Source organism: Ammospiza nelsoni, chromosome 2, assembly GCF_027579445.1.
Source record: "Ammospiza nelsoni isolate bAmmNel1 chromosome 2, bAmmNel1.pri, whole genome shotgun sequence".
In the NCBI taxonomy this organism is placed as follows: domain Eukaryota; kingdom Metazoa; phylum Chordata; class Aves; order Passeriformes; family Passerellidae; genus Ammospiza; species Ammospiza nelsoni.
Window position 1 is genome coordinate 1,013,524 of NC_080634.1, and position 21,168 is coordinate 1,034,691.

Sequence of the window (21,168 nt, forward strand, 5' to 3'; positions counted from 1 at the left end):
CATTCCCCACCAACTGCAGAGCCAACAGCAGCTCCAGGGCTGCCAAATTATCCCCCCTCACAAAAGCAGCCGTGCAGGAACGTTGTCATTACACATCTCCAACAGGCCTCTTCTTTTGGGAGGCTGGTACAATTCCCACGTCAGACTGCTGCTGAATATCAATTCCCATTATCCCAAAACACCACGGAATGTGCAGGCAATCACCAGTTCCTCAGAAAGACAAGCAGGATTTCAGCACCTACAGGAAAAATGGAGAGAGGCTGTTTGCAGGGGTTTGGGAACAGCAGGACACGGGGAATGGCTGCAAAAGGAGAGAGAGGGTTTGGGTGGGATTTTGGGAAGGAATTCCCTGCCAGGGTGGGAACTTGGTGGCTGCCCCTGGATCCCTGGCAGTGCCCAAGCCAGGCTGGAGCACCCTGGGATAGAGGAAAGGGGCTGGAGCCCAAGGATGCTCTCCTGCAGACCCAGGGTGTGCTCCTGGAGCCCCAGGATGTTCTGGAGTCAAGGATGCTCTCCTGCATCCCCAGGATGTTCTGGAGCCCAAGGAGAACAATATTCATTCCAGCAAAGAGGCCAGGCCAAGTGAAAGCCCCGCATCTCCCCCCAGAGGAAGCACAACCCACTCCCAACCCCATTTCACTCTTAATTCTGCTTTTCTGCAGCCAGCAGAATCAACAGGATCAATTAACTGGGCTGAGGCTGTTCAGAGAGCCCCAGGTGAGGTTCCCTGTGCATAAAGAGGGACACCCCACAGAAATGGGTGCCACCAGGCAGAGCTGAGCCCTCACTCACCTGGGCAGTGCCAGCCAGCAGCAATGCCCTGCCCATGGGCTGGGTCACCCCAAATTCCTCCCCAGATCCTCCAGGGATGGGCTGGGCAGGGGGAGGCACACACGGGGCAGCCTCTGTGCCTGCAGCAGTGAAAAACAGCAGCAAACCACTAAAAACACGATAAAAAACCGACAGAAAACTGAAACAAGCAAAGCAAAACAGAAACTGAAACAAGCAAAAAGCCCAAAAAACTGAAATAAGCAAAACAAAATAAACAGAAACTGAAAACCAAAACAAAACTAACAGAAACTGAAACAAGCCAAGCAAACCAAACAAAAACTGAAAAAAGCAAAACATATCAAGCAAAACACTGAAACAAGCAAAACCGAACAAAAACTGAAATAAGCAAAACAAACTCAAACTGGAAAAGCAAAACAAACAAAACACTGAAACAAGCAAAGCAAAACTCACAAAAACTGAAAAACAGCAAAACAAAACTAACAAAAACTGAAACAAGGAGAACAAAACTAAAACTGAAACAAGCAAAAATACCAAAAACTGCAACTAGCGAAACAAAACAAACATTCCCTCCTTTGGATGCTCTCTAACAGCTTTTCGTTCTAATACTGTGCTGCCCAAAGCCACATCCAGTTTTTGCACCAAGTGAATGAAGCTGACAGAAAAAGCAGGAAAAATGCTTTTCTGTGCTTATTGCAGGCCTGAGAGCAATTCAAAATTATTGTGGCTTTAAAGGAGTGCAGTGTAAAGGGCTTTGATACAGAGACCGATATTTTTGGCAAAAAAACAACAATGGGATATTTTAAAGCACCTGCAGAGTGAGTTTTCTCAGCCAATCATGTTGTGACACACAAACCTACAGTGCTGCACTCTGAACTCCTTGTTTACCTCTGTAATTACTTCTATTTTTCTATATCTTAAACTCTAAAACTCTAAACTTTCCTTTCTCTGCTTTAAACCATAAATCCACATTCTCACTTCCAGCAGCTCCTCAGTTTGGGAGCCTTTTCCAGGGTCTCAGTCCAAATTCTGGGTTTAATCCTTTCCCAGCCCCAGAGCCAGGGACACCAGTGCAGGTTCGGGCACAAAAAGTGTAAAAATTGGCAAATTGAGGAGAGCAAAACAGCCCCTAAAATCAATGTATTCCTTGTGCTCTCTGCCTCACAGCCCTGGGCTTCCCTTCAGGCTCTGTTTTACACCAGTGGTGTTTGATCAGGCCCAAAATTCAGCTTCATAAGAACCCCCCGGTACCAGAATTGCTTTTGTCAAGTCCCTCTTCCCACTGCCTGAAAACAGACAGGAGTTTTGTTGAAACAATAAATCCATTGTGTCAACACAATTAATTCTGCTCGCTGCCTAAAACACCCTGTGGAGGAACAAAAGGCATTAAGTTAATATCTTTATCTGGCTGACAACAAAGCAAATTAGTTCAGAGCCCCTGATGTCGCTGTGGTTGGTGCAGAGGAAAATCCCTCTTGTCAAAAATCCCATTTTGCCAGCATTTAGTGAGGGGCTGCAGCAGGGCTCTTCTGAGGGGCATAAACTTTGGGTTTGCTGATAAACGAAATTAGACATGGAAAGATGAAAGAAACAATGGGGAAGAAACACCCCTGAATTCCTTAAGAATTAAAAAATGAAAGGGAGGGTTATACATTAGAGGGAAATCTCTGGTATCAGGTGTATCAGGGAGTCTGAACCTCTCAAGTACCTCAGAAATGGGGAAAGAGAAGGGAGATGTGGCTGGAAATTGGGATAAACAGGAGGCTGCATCCTCCAAAAATGTGAGAGATCCCAGGGGATGCCCCATGGCCTCTCCCTTTATTGGAATAAAGAAAAAGGACTCCTCTGTCTCCTTTTGGGACACAAACCTCTGGAGTTTGTGGGTTAGTCTTCCCCTGAGGGGAAAATTAATTTTGCTGAATCAATTAAAAATATTAGTTTTGCTGAACGCAAAGCTTGTCTGGCTGAGGTTGAGCAAGGCCGAGCCCGGTCTCTGGGTGCCACTGAGGGCCGGGCTGGGCTCCCTTCCCTTCAGGCCCATCTGGAGGGAGCACAGCAGCAGCAGCAGCACCTCTGCTCCTCACAGGGGGATACAGACCTGTCCTGAGGGAGACAAGGTGTGGGGCGCAGAAATCTGGGATGGCAGAACAAGGAGGTTCATTGCAAAAGGGAAAAAAAAACCCCCAAAATTAAAAAGATCCACAAAAACGAAACAAAAAACAAACAAACAAAACCAAAAAAAAAAAAAAAAAAAAAAAAGCAAAAAAGAAACTCAAGAAACCAAAAACAAAACAAACAAAAAAATCCAATAAAAAAAAAAAAACAAAAACCAAAACAACAGCAACAAAAAAGAAAAAACAAAACACCCCAAAACCAAAAAAAAACCAAACTCAAAAAACCAAAACCAACAAAAAACCATCAAAAAACCCCAAAACAACAACAAAAAAGAAACACACAAAAAAACCACACAAAAAAAAACAAAACAAACCCAAAACCAAACAAAAAACAAACGCAAAAAACCCAAAACCAAAACAAAAGACCCAACAAAAAAAAACCCCAAAAAACCCCAACAACAAGAACAAAAAAAAAAAAAACAACAACAAAAAAGAAACACCAAAAAAACCCCACCAAAAAATCAAACCAAAAGAAACAAAAGCCCCCCAAAAAATATAAAAAAGCCCACAAAAAGACCCGCAGGAATTAAAAAGGTGTTTTCAGTAACCATCCAAGGAAAATTCTCCAATTTTCGCCCTCCAGGCTCTGTCCCAGCCAGGTTCCCCCTGCGCTGCTGAAGGCAGCGGCGCAGCTCCAGGCCCTGCAGCTGGAACGATTATTGTGGATTGTCACTCATCAGTGGGCTCCTGATCTGCCATTTTCCTCCCATTTGTGCCTGCAGGGATTGGGAAACATCCAGCCCTTTGTTCCATTCCTTACAGAGCCTTTCTGAGCCACTTTCCCCTCTTGCGTTGGGCTGGGTTGTGCTGTGGGCACACAAGGAGCTTTCCCTGGATGCTGCAGGATCAGTTCCTGTGGTTTTGTTGGATTGTGCCCTTTTCTGCCCCTGAGAGATGTTTTAAAAGCTTTGATTCCATTTTCGGTCTCATGGGAACAGTGAGACAATACAGATGTTATCATTCACATGATCACAATCAAAACCCAACTATTCCCTAATTATAAGTGTTTCTTGGCCTGTCAGCTTTTGCTGAGCTCTCAAACCCGGGGAATTCTCTACAAATCCAAATCTCAGCTCCTGGTGGATGGTTCTGCCCCACAGCCAAGGCTCTCTCATTCCTCGTGTCCCTGTATAAATATTTGTGCTGTGACAGCTTCTGAGTGGTTCTCTCAACCCTCCCATGGCACCAAATCCTCTCCCAACACGCCCGTTGCACTGTCAGCACAAAGTCAGGCATGATTGTATTCCTGGCCAAGGTTTCTGTGTGTGGCTGACAAAATTCCACACGGCCTCCGCACGGATGCTGCTACACAGCTTCCCCACTTGTTTATACATTTTCAGCAAGAAAGAAGAAATTTGCATTTATTGGTTCTAAATGACATCATTCTCCTTCATTAATTAGCATTCTCTCCTCTATTGGTTATTATTTCTCACTCTCCATGCTAATTACTCTGTATTTTTAGTACCTTTTTCCTCCAAATGTAGTTTTCCTTTCCAAGACGTAGTGAGTCTTTTTTAGCATCTTCTTTACCTTCTGCTTTCTGCAAAGTGTCCTTGTGGTCCATAAATTCTGCATTCCAGGTGTCCAATCTATCTTCCTCTCCCAGGCTTTGGTCACCGGAGCACATCAGAGTTAGTCTATAAACAAATTAAAGTTTCAGCCATTTTCCCCTGCTGTCATCCCACTAAAGCAGCTTGTGGCAACTTTGCTGAGAGTAATCTCAGATTAACACACAATTTATCATTTCAATGGGATTAATTAAAACAACATTTTTTTCTCCTCCTCTATTCCTGGGGATCAGGGAATTCTCCTGCTCTATTCCTGGGGATCAGGGAATTCTCTTCCTCTATTCCTGGGGATCAGGGGGTTCTCCTGCTCTGTTCCTGGGGATCAGGGGGTTCTCCTGCTCCATTCCTGGTGATGAGGAGGATTCTCCTGCTCTGTTCCTGTGCCTCTGCAGCTCACAGAGCCAGGGTGCCACCATGAGCATGGATGTGGAACCGCCTATACACGTTTTGGTGGCAGTGAAATCAGTGATTTCCCCAAGTGCCAAGCCAAAAACCCCCTGCCATGCTGCAGAAAAGGTTTATTTGTGGGAATGTACCTCACACAAACTGCATTTCTTTCTGTGTTTTGTCTCTAGAGGAGAAAATGAAGCTGTTTGCCACTGTCACTGCCACCTCCCAGCAACCCCAGCTCCCTGTGAGGCAGAGAAAAGCCCTTTCCCTCCTGTAAAAACAACATATTTAAATGTGGGGACAGCCCTTCCTCACCTCATTTTGGTTTCCTTGCCTTCAGGACCAGAGAGCAGAATCCAAGAGAAAGTTTAGTTGGTGTGCTGTGCTTCCCCAAAAGATCTGCTCCACACTCCACAGGTGTAACTGCTGTTATTGGTGGCAGGAGGATGTCTGGCAGCTAAATATCCTCAATAAAACAGCCCTAACTCTCCCACAGCTGAATAAAACTGCTGTTTTATTTTACCTTTAACAACAGCTCTTCTACACACGAGACGGGCAAAGAAGAGTAATTTAAAAATCTCTTCATTAGCAGCTGCTCATTTCCTCCTGTCTCCTGAGGGTTAGTGGGGGCAGAGGATTGGATTTTCTCATCTTTTCAAGCAACTTTGTTTTAATCTCCTTTTCCTGGAAATAATTCAGCTAATAGTGTGGTATTGCAGTGACCTTAAAGAGAGCTGATGCTCTCCCTCTGCCCGAGTTTTTAATTTCATATTGGAGATCTGAAGGGCATTTTTGGTGAATCTTTTTCTAGGAACCTGTCGCAGGGGACAGAGCAGAATCTCTTTTAGAGCATTTCCACCCCAGCTTTGCTCCACATCCCTCTGCCTCCTCTAGCACTGAGCCCATTCCATCCTCAGCACCCCGAGACAAGCTCAGAGCTCCTGGGCTCTCCAACGCCCCTTGAGCAGTGAATTAGAGGGGTTTCATCTCTGCTGAGAGGAAGAGAAGCCGAACCACCGCTGGAATTGCTTTCCCTGATGGAATGAGGCACAGAGCCCCTGGAGGGATGGCAGGGGCGCTTCTGCAGCGCCAGCAGAGCGGGGATGCCGCTGCCCGCTGCCTGGCAGTCATTCCCTGTTCATGGGTCTGGTTAGGAGTGGAAAACTCTGGGATTGCTCTGGGATTGCCCAGGAGCCGGGAGGGATTCGCGGGGCAAGGGGGACACCCGCCGTCCGCGGCTGGAACGGAGCGGGAATCCAGGATTTACCTGGGAGAGAGAGGGAGAGCATCGGCACCGAATCCTGGATTTACCTGGGAGAGAGGGAGGGAGAGCATCGGCACCGAATCCTGGATTTACCTGGGAGAGAGGGAGGGAGAGCATCGGCACCGAATCCTGGATTTACCTGGGAGAGAGGGAGGGAGAGCATCGGCACCGAATCCTGGATTTACCTGGGAGAGAGGGAGGGAGAGCATCGGCACCGAATCCTGGATTTACCTGGGAGAGAGACACGGAGAGCATCGGCACCGAATCCAGGATTTACCTGGGAGAGAGACACGGAGAGCATCGGCACCGAATCCAGGATTTACCTGGGAGAGAGGGAGGGAGAGCATCGGCACCGAATCCTGGATTTACCTGGGAGAGAGACACGGAGAGCATCGGCACCGAATCCAGGATTTACCGGAGAGAGACACGGAGAGCATCGGCACCGAATCCTGGATTTACCTGGGAGAGAGAGGGAGGGAGAGCATCGGCACCGAATCCTGGATTTACCTGGGAGAGAGGGAGGGAGAGCATCGGCACCGAATCCTGGATTTACCTGGGAGAGAGGGAGGGAGAGCATCGGCACCGAATCCTGGATTTACCTGGGAGAGAGGGAGGGAGAGCATCGGCACCGAATCCTGGATTTACCTGGGAGAGAGAGGGAGGGAGAGTATCGGCACCGAATCCAGGATTTACCTGGGAGAGAGACACGGAGAGTATCGGCACCGAATCCAGGATTTACCTGGGAGAGAGGGAGGGAGAGCATCGGCACCGAATCCTGGATTTACCTGGGAGAGAGAGGGAGGGAGAGCATCGGCACCGAATCCAGGATTTACCTGGGAGAGAGAGAGGGAGAGCATCGGCACCGAATCCAGGATTTACCTGGGAGAGAGAGAGGGAGAGCATCGGCACCGAATCCTGGATTTACCTGGGAGAGAGACACGGAGAGCATCGGCACCGAATCCTGGATTTACCGGAGAGAGAGAGGGAGAGCATCGGCACCGAATCCAGGATTTACCTGGGAGAGAGAGAGGGAGAGCATCGGCACCGAATCCTGGATTTACCTGGGAGAGAGACACGGAGAGCATCGGCACCGAATCCTGGATTTACCTGGGAGAGAGACACGGAGAGCATCGGCACCGAATCCTGGATTCACCGGAGAGAGAGAGGGAGAGCATCGGCACCGGGCGGCAATGGTCACTCTGGTCCTGGCAGTGAACATGGACATGGTCACTCCTGTCCAGGCACGGTCACTCTGACCCTGGCACTGGTCACTGCCCTCACGGGCACAGCACGGACTGTGCCAGCCCAGCAGGAATCACAGGGAACACTCAGGAATCCCGGGATGCTGTGATGTGGGTGTCAGCTCTGATGAGTGAGGAAAAACCTTCAGCACATCTGGGAGACCCTGATCCTTACACTAACCCTAATCCTAACCCTAATCCTGACCCCAACCCCAACCCCAACCCCAACCCCGTGCAGCCAGAGCAGCCTCCAGGCTACCACAGAGGAAATTTGAGGAGCGAGGCTTCCTGCTGGACCAACCTGGCAGCAGAGCAGGTTTTTGTTCAGGAACTGAAGGAAAAAGCTGCTGGATCCAGGGCTGGGCAGCTGGGTTCCAAATGCAGCACCAGAGGCTCCTGGGGCCTGGGCACAGCTGGTCCAGAATAGCCTGTGTCCCTCTCTGGGGCTCCCTCCATCTCCCCAGGATTGTGCCCACAGGCAAAATGCCACCCCAGGTTGATTCAGAGCCTGCCCTCCATCCATGGGCAGCCTAGAACATATTTAGTATTCTATTCACACCCCTCTGCAGCTTTATGGATCCCAGTTTCTGCCTTTGATCTGTTCCCTGCACCATTAATTAATTTCAAGCCCTCTTTATTTTTCAGGCTGGTATTTCTAATTGTTTCCTTTTGTTTCCAGCAGTGTTTTCCCCAGAAGCAGAGCACCTGGCTGCTGGGCCAAGCTGTGATGGCAGAGGGGACATCAATTAACTGACCCTGCCAGCTGGGACCTGGCACAGCCCTCTGCCACAGGGGACACCCAGGTCTGGCCTGGCACAAAAACAAGGAACTGCTGCCCACCTCTCCAAGCTGCACAGGGAGCTGCAGGAGGAATTCCCTCTGTGGTCCTCTGTTTCTGGCTGGTGGCAGCACAGGGCTTTAAAGCCAAAGCATTCCAGCTGTGGAGCCGGCATGCCCGTGTCACTTGTCACCTCTTGTGTGCTGCTTTCTTCTCCAGGCCCTCACTGTCTTCTTCTCACCCTTTCCCCGATTTCCTGAGGAGTTTGGATTGGCCTGGCAGCCTCACAAGCCAAAAATAATCCTGCTGAAGCAGCAAACACTGCATTGCTGCAAGGCATGCTGTGGGAGTGATGCACACACCCCAGCCCACTTGGATGCCATTTCCCCTGTGTCATTTTGGTCATGCCCCAGAGAGTGCCACCCGTGGGTGCCCACGCTCGCCCACTGCTGTGCCAACACCAACCCACACCACACTCCCCAAATCTGGGCCAAACCCAGCACCCCAAAGGGAGAGGGACTGGCCAAGGAACTGGCCATGGAGAGACGGGGGAGCTCCTCCAATGCAATTGGAATTACTGGGGAATTTGCTGCTTTTTACCTTTTTCTTTGGAACACTCACTCGAAGGTTCCTTGTGACCAGCCTGGAAAAGCAGCTGGTTATGGATGCCATAGGGGAAATGGGAATTGTCCCCTCACCACAACACGAGCAGAGCCTTACCTGGGGGCTCCTTTCCAGCTGGGAATGCAGGACCTCCTCCCTGGTACCACCCTTCCCACCTCACGGCCCTCCTGTGACCTCTCCACACACCACTCTCTGCAGCTATTTTTGGTTCTTTTTTCCTCCAGCATTTTATTTCTGACAGGCATTTACAACGTTCCATTCATAGAACTAAAAACATAAAAATAGACCTTCTTTCAGCTTATAAAAGAAATATATAAGAACCTTTGACATAGACATGTCATGACATTATGTACAAGAGCCACGGTACCTTGCCAGTACCAGCCTTCCAGTATTTGAGTGCTGACTGCCTCCTCTGGGAGCAGCCCAGGACAGCCAAACCCTCCAGCACGTGGGACACCGACAGGTGATGGTACAAAAACAACCAGGTGGTCATACAAAGGGGGTAGAAACTCTTCTAAAGCTCTTACCAAAAGAAACCAGGAGATAGCAAAAAGTTACTAGAGAAAGCTTCCATAAGTCAAGTATAGTGCACCAGAAACCAGGGGAGGGAGGGGAGGATGCCAGCTGGGACACACAGACAGTGATGGATGTTTCGGGGGGAAGGGGATAATTCTTGTTATGTTTTAAAATATAGTCAGAGTGGATTTTATAAAATATAATCCTAAGGCTATTATAAAATTTCAGGTTCTCAAAGTACCTAGTGATGTGTCAAACACCAATAGATACCGACAAAATGAAACAAAATTTCATATAATCTTCCTTTTTTTTTTTTCTTTTTCCTATAGGTGAGACTGCAATGGGGAAAGCTATATAAATCCTAAAAACAAAAAAAGTGCTATTTTGTGTTTCATATTTGGAAGTCTACTTAAAAACCACAAGATTTTAGTCACATTTTACCCTGTTTTAGATGTTTAAATAAAAGATTTAAAATGTTAAAGAAGTTTACCTGCGTAGAACTTTTTTGATCCTATATTGCAGTGGAAAAGCTTTTGTAAAGTAATTAAAATACACTAGTTTCACCCACAGTAGAAGAGTGGGCTAGGTCAGTTTTTTGGCCATGAATTCCTTGTCCCCCAAGCCCAAATTCTGCCAGAGAGAGTGGGGCAAAGGGATCTGTGCCTCCAGCAAGGGCACGCCACAGATCCCTTTGCTCCACTGCAATTCAGTCATGTCATTTTATTTTTCTTTTTATTAGCTAACTAAACTCCAGTCTCAAACATATACAATAAACCTTTTCCTGAAGAAAGTTGTACCTAAATAAGAGTTTTCCAGTTCATATTTTAATATAAAACCACCGTTCCTAACCCTCTGCAAAAAGCTAGCCTCGTATCCTAGACGTGGAGCTACCCTAAATCTCTTACCCCTTTGTGCCCCTGCATCTCAGGTAAAATACAAAAAAATATCTCTTCAAGTGTTAAATTTGGATCTCTTCCAAGAGAGTTTGGCATCTTTACAAGAGTATGTAAAACTAGAGCTTCCAACATCGACATTAAATTAGACCAGCCACAGACCAAGAGGACTGAACACGACATAAATCCCAAACCTTTCCTCACACATTCCTAAAATACATGAATATTCTCTTACATTTAGAGAGGGAAAGGGAGTCAGAGTACTGTGACTGTACAGGTTAAAAAGGCAGTTTCCTCAAGAAGGAGATAAGCCTACGACCGACGGCTTTCACCAACCCCTCTGTCCTCGCGCTCCTGCCGGAGCCCATTGGCTGCACAGAGGTTAAGACACCCAGAGTCATTTGTTTTCCAGTGATTACGTTCTCCCCGTACTCAGATTCAGCCCCTGATTGTTTTAGAATAAATAAAGTAGTGTGAAAGCCCTTGGTTATCGCAAGACAGGACCTCAAGCTCGTTTCATTCCTGGTTTTGAGCGTGGCCGCACGGCTTGGGGCCGGCAGAGCTGCCGCAGCGGTGCGTGCAAGCGCGCGCCCCGCGGGGTCACGGAGGGCCTGGGGCCGCCTCAGAGCTCGGTGTTGAGCTTCCTGCCGGCCACAAAGTCCTCCCGCCGCACCCAGATGACCTCCTCGCCGTGGGGCTCGGCGGCGCCGTTGATGGCGGGCAGGGCGGCCTGCTTCCTCAGCTGGGCCATCCTGGCGGCGTGCGCGTCGCCGGCCGGGCCGGGCCGCAGCGACGTGGCCTGCAGCCGCTCCCGCAGCTCGCGCTGCGCCCCGCGCGCCGCCTCGCAGAAGTCGTCGTCGTCGCTCAGGATGTCGGTCTCCTTGATGTCCTCCTGCTCCTCGTACTGCGCCAGGTCGAACTGCTCCTCGACCCAGCGGTCAGTGTCCCCTCCCTGCGCGGGCTCTTTCTCGGGGCTGCTGCCGTGGAGGGCCTCCGAGTCAATGGTAAACCTGTTTCGGGCCAGCCGCCGCCTCCTTCTCCCCAGAGACTTGCTGGGGGCTGACACTGCACACACAAAGATAAAACCCCACAGGTGTTTTACACACGGCACAACTCTGCCCTAAAGCTAAGTCCTGTCTGGGGTGGGCAGGGCCCGTCACTCCCATCTCCCTGTGGCCATGGATCCTCACCTCCTCGCCATGAGGCCTCTGCGGCCACAGGAGGAGTTCCTGCTGCTCAGATCCACCGTGCCACAGATCACGGCCTCTGGATCCCTCATGTCACAGATCATGGCTTCTGGATCCACTGTGCCACAGATCACAGCCTCTGGATCCACCATGTCACAGATAATGGCCTCTGGATCCACCATGTCACAAATCGCGGCCTCTGGATCCCTCATGTCACGGATCATGGCCTCTGGACCCACCGTGCCACAGATCATGGCCCTCATGAACTGCTCCTCCTGAGCACTGGGCAGCCAGCCAGCACCGCTCATCTGCATCTGCTCCGCTCAGATTCTCACTCACAGCCCCTGCTGCCAGCACACCCCAAAATCCAACAGCTTCACACCTTGCAGAGGGACATCTGGGCTCAGAGCAGCTTTCCTACAGCTCTCCCAGGAGATACCTCAGTGCTGAAGACGCTGCAGGGAATTACATTCCCTGTTCAGGCTCTGCTGCTCCCTTCCTCACTTCCTCCCTTCTGGGTGAGGACAAAACCAATCTCCCAACTCAGAAGAGCTGTCAGAAGTTCCATCTACTCAGCAACTGGCCCAATTAGCAAATTCCCATCCTCTGTGCCAGAACATCTTCCCAAGCAGGGGTAAATCCTGCAGGCACCACAGTGCTTCAGGGGCACACACAGAGCTCTGAGGTTGGAGTTTCCTCCCCTGCACTGAACAGCATCTCAGCACTGCAGGATGAGTTTATCCAGCTCTGCCTTGGGGTTCAGGTCGCATTTTAACATCCCTGAGCCTCACAAGGTGCATTAACTACAATGGCTCAGCAGCTGCAAATTTTATCTGTAGGGAGAGGTCTGGACTCCAAGGTGGGATTTCAATCCCTGCAGAATTCATCACACAAATGCCCCACAGAGCCAATCTGAAAGGAGGTCTGGCATCTCCAGCAGCACTGAGTGAGAAGCTGGGCTCAGCTGGCGCTGGCCTGGCCTGCCCTTCTGAGGAGGCACAGAAAGCCTGGCTCTCTGCAGGGCGGGATCTAGTGAGCAGAACAAGAAATACACAACAGACCAGGACAAAACACACAGCTATGCCGTGCACTTTGGGGTTGGAAGAAAATACTTCTTCCCTCCAGCATCCAGAGTTCTGAAAATGAAAACCTGCTTTTCCCTGAAGTCAACTGAAAAGGAAAATCCATGGTTTAGGAGAGGCCATTACAAAAATAGGAGTACCAAGTGCTAACTTCTCCAAATGTGGGAAGGAGGAGGATGTCCCCTTTAGCAGTTGAGCTGGAAAGCCTCAGGTGGAGGACACCCACAGATGCCCCTTCAAACCAAGCTCAGGGCAGCTGTTTTTACTTGTGCATTTTAGTTCAAAAGTGCTCAGGTTACCCCAAAATTCTGTACATGCTTTTCAGGATCACACAGCTGCTGCTCTGTTCAGCTGAACCCAGCTGGGAGTAAAGTGCACAGCCAATGGGAGCTGCCAGGAATCCCATCTCCCTTCCAGGCCAGAAGCACTGCTCTGAAGCTGAGCCTCGAGTGCAAAGCAAGGGAAATAGAGGCAATTTAAGGCTCTCAAGGAAGTGAAGCATGGGAAACCAGCAGTGTTTGCATACACAAGAGAGAATGCTAATCCTAATATACACGTGACAGACACCACTGTGTGTCCTACAACGCTGCTGGGGTTACTGGGATCTTGAAAGTCTGTAGCCCTACAGTACCTGCCCTGTTCATGGCTGGCCTTGCACCCTTTAGAGCACACAATCTTTTTCCACCAAAAGGAACATATTGCTGGGAGGAGGGCAAACTTTCGGTTTTAAGGAGCTGTCTTCTGTGTTTGTCCCGCAGGATGGAGTGCACTGCCTTCAGAAAGTCCTTCCTGTGCTCTGGAGAGCTGAAAAAGAGGTGGGAATACAAAAGGCAGTTACCCCTTGAGAACTGCTAATAGCTTTCTGTAAATGAGGTAAATAATGGCCACTTCTGTGATTCAAGACAGTGCAAATTGACTGGCAGGTGCTTCCCCAGAGAAGTACCTGAACCCAGTCTTTTCAAAGCAAAGCTAAACCCATGGTGACTGCAGGGGGCATCCAAGGAAACCAACACCCAGGTGATTAATAAAACATTCAGCCTTTCAGCCCTCTCGAGGTTTCCTTTCCCTGCAGCGCCACCCACACGTGTCTGTGTCCAGTACACATCCAGTGTTGCTCAGTCCATCTGTCCCTGCGAACACACCCACAGCTCCTGCAACTCCTCCTAGGAGTAGGAACTGGCTTGGCACCAGCTCTGTTGGATCCTCATGAGTTCCAAGTCCTTCCCTGAACACTAAAAACACCATCACCACAATGGATGCTCATTTAAGTGCAGAGGTTGGGAGCTGGTGCCATGAAAGGAACCAGCTGAACACAACACCTGCCATAAAGACCCAGTGCTGCAGTTTAACTGGAAAATTGCAATAAGGCCTTTCCCATAAAGGTGCAAAGCTGATCAAGTTCTTTTCAGAGGTTGTACTAAATTCTACCTTCCAGAAGTTAGGTTTGAACACCCTCTCCCCTAAGAAGTTAGGTTTGAACACCGTCTCCCCACTCTCCCTAACTCCCTAACTCTCCCTAAGAAAGGAGTTCCCAATTGCTGGAGGTGCAGCAACCAGATCTTTGTCCTTGTGGTGCCCAGAGTGACCAACTGAGGGCCAGCCCCAGTTCAGGGAGATGTTATCCCATCCCTTCTCCCTCCCCTCAGTGAAGTCTGAATTCAATTAACTTCAGCTCTTCAATTGAGCTGGGATTTATCTGTTTGCAGCAGGCTTTACTTCAGTGGCACAGCAGGAAAGGTAAATACTGGATCCAGTTTAACAGTTACCAGATTGCCTCAAAAGGAAAGGCACAGGCAAGCAGGGATGCAGCTGTGAAGGCAAACAGAAAACAGGGAGCCCCACTTACCTACAGCAGAGGTGAAATGTCCTTTCTGGCCTGCCCTCAGACTCAGATTTGACGTGGACAATCTCACACACAGAATTGGTCTCTGCATCTACAGGGAAAGCAAAGAGAAATTCATGTCTACCTTGAGATGTAAGTGCAAAGCATTCACTGCATGCCCAGTGAGGGTGCCCAGGGCGCACACACACACACTGCAAGCCTGGCAGATGGCAGGTTTTAACTCCAGGGACATTACCTGCGCTGGCCAGGGCCCGCACCTGCAGCGCCTCCAAAGGGATCATGTGGCGGAACCGGAACGGATCCCAGTCTTCATAGATTGAGGCTCTGTGGGATCCTCCCTGGAAGGATTTCAAACACTGTCAGGAGAGGAGACACCCTGGGGCAGGCAGACAGTGCTGTGCCCTGTGCTGAGGGCTCCCAGCTCCAGAGCTGCTGCAACCCTGGTTTTCCCACCCCACACCTCCCTCAGGGCCTCTCTGTGGGGACCTTGCTGGAGTCTGGACTAAAGCAGCCCTAAGGCCCCTCAGCTCCCAGCAATGCCCTCCAGAGTCACCCAGCCCAGCCCTGGGTGCACACACACTCAGGAATACATCAGAGTTTGGCTTTTCTCTCTGAAGTCACCCTGTGCCAGCTGCCTTTCCCCACCTCCAACCCCTCTCTGCTTTATGCCACAAATAGGGATCACCAGTTTCCCTCTATCACTGCAGACTGTGCCCCTGTGGTAGCACGGCCAAGCTCAGCTTTAAAACGGAATCCCAAACTCCAGTAGGATTCCTGAGGTAGCTGAGAGCAGCCAGCACTTGCCTGGTGGCACACGACACCCAGGGCACTGTGTGAGGTGACAGACATTAATCAGCTCTCAGACACTCACACTGACCAAGGAATCTAAGCCAAGAGACACATTCACAGTGACATCTTCATCCAGGACAGTCCCACAGCAGGGAATGGATGTGGCAGGCATGGCAACAAAGGACAGAGGAACGCTTGCTGTGCCCACCCAGCTCCTCAGACACCAGGGACCACACATGCCAGAGCACATTCCAGCTCCATGGCTTGTGGGAAGCAGAACTCCATCACAGCCCCAGAAATGCCCATGGCACCACCCAAACGGTCCCTGCACACTTACCAGTTTCTTCTTCTGTTTGGAACCATCCTTGTACACAAGGACCACGGCAGTTTTGAACACTGGAGGAAAAAGTGAGAGACAAAAGCTATGGAGTCACAGAATCCCAGAATTCCAGGACAGCTGGGGTTGGAAGGGACCTCTGGAGATCACCCAGTCCAACCCCCCTACCAAGGTAGTGTCACCCAGAGCAGCTGACACAGGAATTTGGGATTTTTGGGATGTCCCCAGAGATGGAGACTGCAGGCCTGCCCTCCCTGGGCAGCTGTTCCAGGGCTCTGCCCCCTCCATGGACACAAGTTCTTCCTCAGGCTGAGGTGGAACTCGTTGTGTTTCAGTTCATGGCCACTGCTCCTCACCCTGTCACTGGCACCACTGAACAGAGTGTGGCACCATCCTCTGACAGCCTTGGGGATATTTGTGTGGGTTGGTGGGGTATCTGTGTGCATTGATGGGGTATTTTTGTGGATTGAAGGATTCCCTCTCAGCCTTTCCTTGCTAAGAGTGACCAGGCCTATCTCCCCCAGCCTGTCCTCAAGAGCCTCCATAGGGCTTGGGATGGCTCTCCTCCATTCCCAAGCACACAAACCTTCCAGCTGAGCCAGGAAAACTACCAGAGAGCAGAAGAGAGCCCTGCAGCCAAGAGACAAGGCCAGGTTTAAATTCCAGGCAGCCCTGGGGAAGGCAGTGCTCAGACACCCTCAACATCTGCTGAGGCACAGCTGCCAGTGTTAAATGTGAATTGTGCCACTGTTTAAGGCGTGTGAAATGCAAGTCCTGGATACAAACCGAACGCTGCCAGCTCAGGTTCCTTCTTCCACTTGCCCAGGGAAGCAGGAGGGTTCAGCCATATCACTGTGTTATGCAAGAGCAAGTCCCCCATGGAAAGGTCGGCCACCTGCCAACACAGGCACAAAGGCAAGGCTTTGAATCAGCTCCAGGAATGTGATGGCAGTCTGCAGCTCAAGGGACCTTGCATCAGGTCTAGTCCTGAGCAGAACTGCCCCCAGCAAACTTTGGGGTATTTCATCAGCTGACTGCAAACAGATGCATGTAAACCCTTAATTAATGAGCAGAAATTAGGGTCAGTTAAACTCAAGAGTCCGGCTCTTGGAAGTCAAGGTCAAACCCAGATGTTTTCTTTGCTTTTTGCTCCCCTTTGTCCATTTTTCTCCCTACCAGTTTCTTTGTGTTTTGTTGGAATATTTAAGCACATGTTCAGTTTGGGGTGAGGTTTAGAGGCTGCATCAGGGGCAGTGGCCAAAGCAGCCCCTCCCCACAGCTGCTGTGGCTCTTGACCTTGCCCAAGGGCTCCTCTGTGACACCACACTGCTGGGAACACACCAAGCAAGGAGTTCCCAACTGCTGGAGGTGCAGCAACCAGACCTTTGTCCTTATGGTGCCCAGAGTGACCAACTGAGGGCCAGCCCCAGTTCAGGGGGATGTTATCCCATCCCTCACCCTCCCCTCAGTGAAGTCTGAATTCACTTGTTCAGCTCTTCCAACTGAGCTGGGATTTATCTGTTTGCACCAGGATTTACCTCAGCAACACAGCAGGAAAGGTAAATATGGATCTAGTTTAACAGGCACCAAAATAACTCTAAATCTGATTGTTACCTCTTTTTTCTCCCCTGTTTGCTCCGCTATGAGTTGGTCAAACACTGCCCCATACTCTTCATGGATTTTCTGCATTTCATTAATGTGGCTGGCAACTTTGTTCATGGTTTTGATGGCCACTGCAAGAGACAGGGGATGAGCAGAAGGGATTTTTAACCCTCTGAGAGGAAGGGATGGGGACAGGTTCAAGGGCAGAGGTGAACCACACAAAAGCGGGGTTCAGTCCTTACCATCAAGGTGATAATGCTCTTCACTGTCCACGTCAGTGAGAGCAAAGAGCTCCTTGAGCAGGAGGGGGTATTTGAGTATCCTCTGGATGGGTTTGATGAGGTAAGACTCCAGGGTGGAGGAGTGCTGCCGGCGCGGGTTCTGGGCATCCAGGAACGCCTTGAAAGCAGTGTCTGTCTTGGCTGCCAGGTTCAAAGGAGGCATGGGATCAATGAAAAATCATGAGAAAGCAACTTTTCCAGGTTTAAATTGGTTTATCCGGAGGCATTCTGTGAGGAAGTGCAGATTTATTGGGCCTGCAGAATTAGATTTACGCCCTGCAGGATTTGAGTCACTGCCACTCTCCCCGGATGTGCTATTTAGGATTTCACAGCAGGCATCCTCCTCCAGCAGGGCAATTTTTAATGGCACTATCCATGACAGAATCTCCTGAGCTGGAAGGGCCCCACAAGGATCATCCAGTCCCACCCCTGGCCCTGCACAGACCCCCAACAATCCCACCCTGGGCATCACTGGAGAGCTCTCCAAAGGCTCCTGGGGCTCTGTGGGGCTGTGTCCATCCTCTGGGGATGAACCTTTCCCCAAAATCCAGCCTAAAGCTGCCCTGGCACAGCTCCAGCCCTTCCCTGGATCCTGTCCCTGGTCACAGGGAGCAGAGCCCAGAGCTGCCTCTCAGGAGGAGCAGTAAGGACTTCTGGCCTGGCAGCTATTTTAGATGGACTAATCATCTGCTCCCTTTTAGCAAAGTCTCACATTGGAAATTTGTGAGAAGTCACTGCTTCCAAGCCATGGTGCACCCACAATATTGGCAAGTCTGGTTCTTGTTACCTCATTAAACCTTAAAATGCAGCACTGAGTCACAACAAGCAGCAGGAGCTGGGGAGAGGCAGGAGCACAAACTGAGGCTAATGCTCCAGATTTTGGGAGCACAGGCAGACTGGACACCTGACTGCCATAATCCTTTCTACCTGACTGCTATGAATTTATAGAATTGCCATTTTCTCTGTTGCTCCCTCCACTGGAGCATAAGGAGGGAAGGAAGGAGGAGGTGGTATTTATAGCCGTACAAATTATTCAGTGCAGGAGCAATTCCACACAATTGCTTTTATTGGAGTCATGTCCCCTGCTGGGGTTGGGAGCTTTTTGCAGGCAGTCACCTGATTTCCATAAAGCAACTTGAGTTTCAAGTGCAAAAGCCACCTGCCCCTCAGCTGAGGACACCAAGTGACACCTGAAATACACTCCCAGGCTGCTGAGGAGATTTACCTCTAAAATAGAATTTTAAGTTCTGTTTATGCCATAATTCAAGCACAACACTTTCTCATTTATAAATACAGTCAGCAATAGAAAAGAAAAGCAAAAGAACCAGATCTACCTAGTCTACAGCTTTAACATTAGGGTCCTATAAAATACAGCCAAAAGAAAGAATGGATGTGACTAGCAACAAATCATTTATTGATGTGTTCCACAGACCTGCCAAGTACTCTTTGCAGCACAGGGAATAAAAGTTTACAAGCAGAAATGAAAAAGGAAAAGTGCACAGAAAAAAAAAAAACCCCAAACCAACCAAGAAACAAAAAACTCAAAATTTTTGACTGTCAGACATGCAGATGTTGTTTGAAAAACCAGAGTTCCTCCCTCAATGGCATTGCTGCTACAACTGGAGCCAGTTGTTTGTTTAATGTCTTGGCCAAAAAGGAATTGCACGAAGCACTGGTAGCTCCATGAGATTCACATTCCACAGGGGAAAACATCCCTGTGGGGCAAGCTGGCCCAGCAGCCAGACCACAGGGCTGTTCTCTCCCAGCCAGCAAGCCAAGCTCTGCTGGCAACTCTGCCATGGGAACTCCTCAGGCAAACTGGAGTGAGGGCAAGAGGAAGGACAGAGGGGAGAGAGGGCTAAAATATTTCACCAGCTTGCATAAAACATTCTCCCAGGCTGATCCTGCCCTAGTGTGCCCCCATTCCTGCCCTCAGAGCTTTGGGGTGCAACCAGCATGACCACAACCAGCATGTGGCTGTGACACCTTGTTGGATTATGCACTTTTCTGACCAGAAATAAGTTAACTGAGAGGCATTTTAAAAACTTTGATCCCATGTTCATGTGAAGGGTGAGACAATACAGATGTTAGAATTCACCATCACAACCAGCAGCCAACTATTTCCTAATTCCAATACACTGTAAGTGTTTCTTGGCCTATCAGCTTTTGCCACACCATGCTGTAAATGCCTTAAAGCCAATCATCTAAATTACCCCTTGTGAATCTTATTACAATGCATCTTTCATAGTTCTATTTCTCTAAGGTATCCAGTCTTATTTACAAAATCATCCTTTACAACTTGTTTCTAGCTCCAGCTCTTTCTTAGCAATGTCTGTCCTCGGCATTTTTCTTATTTAATTCCATGGCATTTTTCTTATTTAATAAGAAATAATCTTTCATTATTCTAAGTCAGCATTTCTAATAATCTTTCATTCTTCTAAGTCATGAAATGAAAAATTTCATTTCTAATAATCTTTCATTATTCTAAGTCAGCATTTCTATCTCCAAGTTTACATACAGATACATACTATGTGAGCCTTCTGTCAAACTCTAAGAATTCTCTACAAATCCACTTCCCACAGCAACTCAGAAGGGGCTCTTACCTTTCACCAGGACTTTGGGGACTTTAGTGTGGCTGGCACAGAAGGCACTGTACAGCTTGAACCTGTCAGCGTAGTACAGGAAGGATCCACCCAGGGAGAACAACACTTTCTGGGATTCAAAGGAAAAAAAGCATTAGTAAAAAGGCATTTAGTTACTTTGCCTTCAGCCAGGTCATCTGAAGCCTCCATCCAGCCTTTGGAGGACAGCAGAATGCAGGTTTAGTGTGTTTGCACACCAAGACATCACTGCTGGAGTGAGCCCAGGGTGGCACCAGGATGATGCAGCAGGGGGGATGGAGCAGCTCTGCTGGGAGGAAAGGCTGAGAGAATTTGGATTGTCCAGCCTGGAAAAGAGAAGCTTTGGGGTGACCTCAGTGTGCCCTTCCAGTGCCTGAAGGGAGCCTGCAAGGAAGATGGAGAGAGACTCTTTAAAAGGGGCTGGAGTGACAGGACAAGGGGGAATGCCTTCAAACTAAATGAAGAGTAGGTTTAGATGGGATATTGGGCAGGAATAGTTCCCTGTGAGGGTGGGCAGGCCCTGGCACAGAGTCCCCAGAGCAGCTGTGGCTGTCCCTGGATCCCTGCAAGTGTCCAAGGCCAGGCTGGACAGGGCTTGGAGCAGCCTGGGACAGTGGAAGGGTGGAACTGGGGGATCCTGCAGGTTCCTTGCACCCAAACCGTTCTGTGAGTCCATGATTCACCCACCAGGGAACAGCCCAGCCCTGGTGTGTGGATTCAGCCTCTGGAATCAGCACCACCAGCCCAGCCCAGCCTGGAGGCAGCCCTGGCTGCACAGGGAATTAACTCCCGAGCTGCACCTAAAAACCTCACTGCCCTCAGCAATGGCCAGAGCCCACAGAGAGGGCTGATGTGTCCGACCCTGCACTGAATCAGGGCACTGAGGAGCTGCAGGCAACCATCATCCCTCACAAACACACCAAGGGTTCACCTGCCTGGAAATGAGCTGGTGTTTGGGGACAAACACAATCCCAAAACATCTTGGGAACCAGTCAGCACCTGGGGAGGGGCTAAGAGCACATGTGGGCAGCCTGGGGACAGTCAGGGGACAGGGGAAGCAAACTGCAGAACTGAAAGCACTGAACCCCCATTTCCTTCACAGCCAGCTGCTCTCAGACAGGCCCAGGGGCAGAACTGAAAGTGAGCTCGGTGCAGCTTTGTGGGAAACAGCAGCACTCAGGAGATGGAG

General features: G+C 49.7%; 1 protein-coding gene across 3 annotated transcripts in view; it reads right to left on the minus strand.

The window, feature by feature from the left end:
- Window positions 1-9,050: 9,050 nt before the first annotated feature.
- Window positions 9,051-21,168, minus strand: part of TIAM1 (TIAM Rac1 associated GEF 1) — a 143,345-nt gene continuing 131,227 nt past the window's right edge. For all 3 annotated transcript variants that reach the window (XM_059466330.1, XM_059466331.1, XM_059466332.1), the window contains 9 exons: window positions 19,962-20,070; window positions 17,320-17,499; window positions 17,090-17,208; window positions 16,262-16,370; window positions 15,476-15,534; window positions 14,585-14,687; window positions 14,353-14,440; window positions 13,138-13,310; window positions 9,051-11,302 (listed from right to left, as the gene is read on the minus strand). In XM_059466330.1, coding sequence (XP_059322313.1) covers window positions 10,860-11,302; window positions 13,138-13,310; window positions 14,353-14,440; window positions 14,585-14,687; window positions 15,476-15,534; window positions 16,262-16,370; window positions 17,090-17,208; window positions 17,320-17,499; window positions 19,962-20,070 — 1,383 coding nt within the window. In that variant the 3' untranslated portion in view covers window positions 9,051-10,859. The remainder of the gene's footprint in view (window positions 11,303-13,137; window positions 13,311-14,352; window positions 14,441-14,584; window positions 14,688-15,475; window positions 15,535-16,261; window positions 16,371-17,089; window positions 17,209-17,319; window positions 17,500-19,961; window positions 20,071-21,168) is intronic.